At 35.2% G+C, this 7,500-nt stretch overlaps 1 protein-coding gene across 1 annotated transcript in view; it reads right to left on the bottom strand.

Moving 5' to 3' along the window:
- Window positions 1-7,500, bottom strand: part of LOC122257720 (uncharacterized) — an 18,549-nt gene that overhangs the window by 7,681 nt on the left and 3,368 nt on the right. Inside the window, exon 2 of the mRNA XM_043023191.2 lies at window positions 1,214-1,310. Within this exon, the coding sequence (XP_042879125.2) occupies window positions 1,214-1,310 (97 nt within the window). The remainder of the gene's footprint in view (window positions 1-1,213; window positions 1,311-7,500) is intronic.

Raw genomic sequence — 7,500 nt, 5'->3', positions numbered from 1 at the left:
CACATTATCTTAGAACGCAGACATCGTGCAGACTTTTCATACGCTTTGCAAGCAGATTCATGGATCCATATGCATCGTGTTTTGAGTGTTGTTGGAGTGCTGACACGTTAGTATCTGAGCTGTAGATACCTTTATATCTATAAGGTTCTGAGTCACACAGAGGATTATGATCAACAACTTTCACACCAAAGGTTTACGGCTGCCATCCATGTAGATCTAACTGCAATGTTGCCAACGTGGCATTAAGTCCGGCCATTAGTTTAACCATTAAAGTGTATGGCAACAGAGTTCTATCGTGACAAATGTTGCTTCACAGTGTCATGGCAAAAGATTTACACACGGGTTATATTTCTTCTTGTTTTTCTTTTCTTTTTTTGTCGTTGAAGTTAAGGGAATTCAATATTTTGTATAGATATAAACATCCAATAGGGACAAGTAATTTGTTTTTACAAACAGACATTGGACTATATTAATGTTAAAAAGGATGCATGATTTGCATGTACGCGATATATGTCAAGATCATAATGTTAATTACGGCAATTAATGTTAGTCTTCTCTGTTGCTCAGTTATGGCATTCCTTCTTTGCCGGAAAAGTCTCTGAAAAAAACTAATTTCACTTCATATTTAACTGGATGTTTATTTTTATGTAGTACAGCTTCTCTGGTGTCAAGGGGACTTTATCGTTGTAGTATCTTCTTCGACTAGATATATTCACCCATGCATATGATTAGCGTTTTTCATCGTTTACAGCTCGGCTACATACATGTTTCAAATACCGGTGTGTGTGTGTGTGTGTGTGTGTGTGTGTGTGTGTGTGTGTGTGTGTGTGTGTGTGTGTGTGTGTGTGTGTGTGTGTGTATTACATATATGTGTGTGTGTGTCTATTTGTAATTATATCTCATGGAAATGTGTTATACAATCATAATATTCATGTATATCTGCGTTATAATATAAATACCAAAACAAAAAGCTAAAATACAAATCGAAGCACAACTCACATAGAACCACAAACCACACACACACACACACACACACACACACACACACACACACACACACACACACACACACACACACACACACACACACACACAAACACACACATACACTCAAACAACCAAAACAACACAACCAACCAAACACAAACACGCCCCAAACCACCTACTTCCACAACCTACAACCACCAACCACAACAACAGCAATTATACTCACGGGCCGAAAAGACGAGGAGGAGCTTGTTCTAGAAGCGACCTGTTCAATCAAAGGAGCGAGCGAGTTGGGCGGCAGAGGCTCTTGTAGGTGGTATGGCCTGTGGTAGAGTGGAGGGAGGAGAGTTAGTGCATCTTTTATCTTCTCTTCGCTCGCTGGTGGTTGTGGTTTTGTGTGTGTGTAGGGGGGGGGGGGTGCGTGTGCGTGCGTGTGTGTGTGTGTGGGGGGGGGGGTTGTGTTTGGTTGTGTGTGTGTGTGTGTGTGTGTGTGTGTGTGTGTGTGTGTGTGTGTGTGTGTGTGTGTGTGTGTGTGTGTGTGTGTGTGTGTGTGTGTGTGTGTGTGTGTGTGTGTGTGTGTGTGTGTGTGTGTGTGTGTCTGTGCGTGTGCGTGTGTGTGAATTTGCGTTATTACAATGCATGTTACTTATAATTTTGATGAGCAATAAGTTGCAATATCCTGTCTGAATTGAGACAACCAATTCTTTAGCACTAGCCTAGAGCAAGTCAACACCCAAAACACTTCACACATTTCGCTATTCTTCGAAGTATATAGGTGCTGAATCTTACACCGAAACAAAATAGAAATGACGCAATCGAATCGCATTGAAATATTCTTCCAATGAATATTTCCAGCCAAGACAAGGAATCACTCCAGCTTTCGTTCTGAACTCGTGCGAAACGAAATGAGAAATATCGTTCGATTACCAAGAGAGCAGCCTGACTTGCTTCTTATGTTTCAAAGAATAATATTATGCATCAAGGTCAGTGAAACATTTTCCTGGTTCCAATGAGGATGATATAAGCAACTTGAATACGATTTTGATATGTTTAATGATAATGATGATAATAACGCCAATCAACTGATTACGGTAACGATAATAATAACGTGATACTGGTAATAATGATAATAAGATAGATAATGATGTTAATAATAAAAATAATGATACTAATAATAATAATGATGACAGCAACAACAATAATAATTATGAGGATAAAAATGATATCAATTGTAATATCAATGATTAAGACAACGACAGCAGTAACATTCATAACAATATCGATAATGATAATGACGATAACAATTGTGACAAGACCAGCGACAGTGATGATAATGATGATGGTGGTTATGGTGATGATAATGGTAATGATGACAATAATAACAATACTGATAAAACTATCATAATATAAATGGTGATATATCAACCACAACAATGATAATAAAAATAGAAAAAAGAACAATACTGACTGTAATAATCTTTGGAATAATCAACATTATTTTGTTGTCATTAATCAACATTAAACAACAACATAACTACATAGTAATAACAATAACAGTATCAACAACGATAACAGTAGTGGTAGTAGTAGGGATAATAATAGTAATAATAATAACGATGATAATAACAACAGTAATACTAATTAAAATAATCACAATGATAATTATTATAATAATAATAATAATGATAACAGTATTAGTATAAAAAATGGTAATGATAAAAATAATGATAACGATAATAACAATTTCATTAGAACAACAGTAATGAACCATTAATAATAAGAACAATAAGGACAATTATAATAATAATTATAGCGATAATAGTGATAAATCATAATGATAATCATGATAATGATAATAATAATAAAACAACCACAATAATAACAATAATGATGATAATGATAATCATAATAATAATGATGGTGATAATGATATTAATAATGATAATTATAATAACAACAATAGTAATAATGACAATGGTAATAATGATACTAATCATCATCATGGTATTAACAAAAACAACAATAATAGCAATGAAAATAGCAACAACAATTACATCATTAACTGTACTAATAACAACAATAATAATGATAACGGTGATAATAATGATAACGATAATGATAATATAAACAACAATAATGGTGATAATAACAACAATGATGATAATCATGATAGTAATGAAATAATGATACTAGCAATAACAATAAAATCATTATAATACTGATAATGATAATATTGATAATTATTATTATTGTCATTGTCCATTTCACCGTTATCATTATTATAATAATAGTTATAATGATAATAGTAACAACAAAAATGAAGATAATTATGATAAAAATACAATGGCGATGATGATAATACTGAGAAAGATAATGATACAATAATAACGATAATTATGGAAACAGCAGTAACAACAATAGTGATAATGATAATAGTGATAATAATCATTATCATTATGATGATGATAATGATAATAATGACAATGATAATAATATTAACAATCGTAATAATCATATTCATGATATTGATAATGGCAAGAATAATAATGACAATGAATATGATAATAATGGTAATGGTGATAAAAATATATCCTAATAGGATAACTATAATAACATAACAATAGTAACAATGATAATAATAATAATAAAGATGATAATAACAATAATGATAACAATATTGATGAGAATAAGAAGGATCAGCATAAAAAAATAATATCAATAATGATAATAACAAAAAGTGAAATTAACAATATTGGTAATAATAACTATAACAATGATAATAATACTGATAACAATAATGATTATAAAAAAATAAATAATAATGATCATGATGAAAAAATGATAACATTAACAATAACAATAATAGCAGTAATGCTGATAATAATAACAACAACAATAATAACAGATCATAACACTAACAACAGTAACCTCAGCAATAACAATAACAGTAATAACATAAACCATTGCAAGAAAAGCGACACCGGTGATGATAACATGTTGAATCATCAATGGCTAAACAGGATTGCATAAGTCGCCTCGGTCAACCTCAAACCTCACTGAGCTTAAGCGCACTTGCAACTTGAAAAGCAAGTCGAAGAAAATGTGAATGAGAATGACTATGTGAATGAATTATTTCATTGCAAGATGAAATAATGCGATGCCGCTTTAATACAGATGCATATCATATACCTTATTGTGCCTTGTCAAATTAGGATATTAATAATTCTATAAAAATTACCTATCTATTCATACTAGAGTAAAGATAGCGAGGGAATCCCCATTATGTAAGAGCCATATCTATATCAAATACCATTTAATATTATTCATGAAGATGTTATCTGTGGAAAATTACAACCGATTACATTTCTATATCACAATAGTATAACCTGCTTCTTTTAACTTCTGTTATATAATTTGCATATGAGTAAATGTCTATATATATCTCTTTATCGTTATTATCACACCCTATCGAGCTACGTACCTGTCAACTTTATCTGTCTTAGGTATGTCCTCGTTTTCTGATATACAGACAGACATTAGCTAACAACTGTGGATGTTAGCTGAAAATGCCATTCACTATAAAACAGTCGAATGAAAGTTGCTTGTCAACAGTAAAACTTTCAGTTCTCAGATGACTAAAAGTATTCCCACAATCGCTTCTCAGTTCTCTCTCTCTCTCTCTCTCTCTCTTTCCTCCCCCTCCACTCTCTCTCTCTATCTATTTATCTCTTTCTTTCTCTCTCTCTCTCTCTCTTTCTCTCTATCTATCTCTCTCTTTCTTTCTTTCTTTCTTTCTCTCTCTCTCTCTCCGAAACCCGCCCCACACCGATCTACTGTGTGCATACAACAATCCAGAATCTACTTGATAGCAATATGAACAATAATGAGGATGGTAATAATAATACTAATGGTGATAATGGCAATACTAGTGATGATAATGCTAATGGTGATGATAATGATGATGATAATTAATGATAATGATAATTACAATGATAATATGAATGTTGATGGTGAAAATAATGACTGGAATATAGGAAGCGACGGGGTTGAAAAAAGGTTGTTATTATTTGTTATTATCATCATCATCTTTACTACAATTATCATCATAAGAAATGATCAAGTCCGGTCAGATTTCTCGTTCCTTCTGACAATATTTGGAAGGTACTGGCGTTTCATAGACATCACTGTTCAAAGTACACGCGTGTTGCTATCATGATTATCATTATCCCTGGAGAAAGAGAAAGAGAGAGAGAGAGAGAGAGAGAGAGAGAGAGAGAGAGAGAGAGAAAGAGAGAGAGAGAGAGCTAGCTAGAGGGACAGAGGAAGAGTGAGAAAGGGAAAAGAAAAGGCGGGTGGGGGGGTGGGGGGCGCAGAAAGAGATATCTCAGGATAAGGTTACAATGTTCTATTTTAAGCTGCGCACAGGCGGTTAACCTTAAAAGAGAAATACAATGCATAGAATATATAGATTTAGTATGTGAAAATAAATCAATATCAGGTACTTTTCAACACAATTTTTGCAATTAGGAAATAAAGGAGAAAATAAATAAACAACAGACAGAGAGATAGCAAGTGCGGGGGGAAGGAGGGAGGGAGGGAAGGGAGGGGGGAAGGGAGAGAGATAGAGATAAATAGATAGATAGAAGGATAGATAGCTAGAGATATGTAGAGGGAGAGAAAGAGGGAGAGATGGAAAGAGAGAGATGGAAAGGGAGAGAGAGAGAGAGAGAGAGAGAGGGAGAGAGAGAGAGAGAGAGAGAGAGAGAGAGAGAGAGAGAGAGAGAGAGGTGGGTGGCGGGGGGGGCAAGGAGGAAAGGAAATATCGAAGGGCGGGGAAAATCCGAGGTGGTGTCTCGCAAACAACTACAGGCGTGGGAGAGTCAACAGGCTCCTCAGTGTAAACAAACATATCACACTTGAGAAATCCACGAAAAAGAGAGAGATATGAGAGAGAGAGAGAGAGAGAGAGAGAGAGAGAGAGAGAGAGAGAGAGAGAGAGAGAGAGAGAGAGAGAGAGAGAGAGAGAGGAGAGAGAGAGAGAGAGAGAGAGAGAGAGAGAGAGAGAGAGAGAGGGGAGAGAGAGAGAGAGAGAGAGAGAGAGGGAGAGAGAGAGAGAGAGAGAGAGAGAGAGAGAGAGAGAGGAGAGAGAGAGAGAGAGAGAGAGAGAGAGAGAGAGAGAGGGGGGGGGGGGAGGATAGAGAAGGAGAGAGAGAGGAGAGAGAGAGAGAGAGAGGAGAGAGAGAGAGAGAGAGAGGAGAGAGAGAGAGGAGAGAGAGGAGAGGGGGGGGAGAGAGAGAGAGAGAGAGAGAGAGAGAGAGGAGAGAAGAGAGAGAGAGAGAGGAGAGAGAGAGAGAGAGAGAGAGAGAGAGAGAGAGAGAGAGAGAGAGAGAGGGAGAGGAGGGGGGAAAAGGGGAGAGAGAGAGGAGAGAGAGAGAGAGAGAGAGAGAGAGAGAGAGAGAGAGAGAGAGAGAGAGAGAGAGAGAGAGAGGGAGGGAGGAAGAGATTGAGAGAGAGAAAGAGAGAGAGATTGAGAAATAGAGAAATAGAGAAATAGAGAAATATATATATATATATATATATATATATATATATATATATATATATATATAGAGAGAGAGAGAGAGTGAGAGAGAGAAAGAGAGATTAAGAGAGAGAGAGAGAGAGAGAGAGACAGAGATTGAGAGAGAGAGAGAGAACTGAGAAGCGATTGTTGTTACGGATAGTCCATCCTTTAAAAGTCTCCGGGAGAGCTGTCGCCTTCCTCCCAGCCCAAAGCTCCTTTTCTGCGGGTTTTCTCTCCTTTGTTTTGTTTTTTGTATTCTTTCTGATGGTAACAATGATCTTGCTGTTTGCGATATTGTCTCTGTTGGTATGATTATGGCTCTTACTCTTTCACATAGTTTTTATCTCTATTATTTTCTTTGTCTATTTAGCTGCCTCTTTCTTTCTTTCTCTCTCTCTCTCTCTCTCTCTCTCTCTCTCTCTCTCTCTCACTCTCTCTCTCCCCGTCTTTCCTATTTTTAGATCTAATTATCAATCTTCCTTATACGACTTTCGTATCTCATCCTTTCTACCAATCTTTATTCATATGATCTTTCACCCTTCTTTCAAGTATTGATAAAATTCCTTTTTCATATTATCTCGCTTTATCATCACCATTCATTATCAAACATTCCAAAGAATTCTATCAAATTATGATTTATGTAGACATAAGTGTTAGCATCGTTGATAAAATCTTTCTTTTAGTTTTCCTTATATTGCTCACACAATAGAAGTCTGTGTCAAAGTTATGATTCAACGTCATAAATATTATATCATATCAAGACATATAAACAGTCATATCTAAAATTAGGTGAGAGTATAATCTTTCATTAGCATTTATTAAAATTAGGTGTCTGTCCATATCTACATTCATATCAAAAAATCAAAATGAGGTAACTATCTATAAAATCAAGATCAAGTTTCCTCTTCAAAAGCCGGAAGACATAGTTACTTTAATAAGCAAATGCAACA

This window comes from Penaeus japonicus, unplaced genomic scaffold, assembly GCF_977035675.1.
Source record: "Penaeus japonicus unplaced genomic scaffold, GWHDUDI00000001_assembly GWHDUDI00000042, whole genome shotgun sequence".
Lineage (NCBI taxonomy): Eukaryota > Metazoa > Arthropoda > Malacostraca > Decapoda > Penaeidae > Penaeus > Penaeus japonicus.
The sequence above is the reverse complement of the archived record's forward strand: the minus strand, read 5'-3'. Positions and strand labels throughout refer to the sequence as shown.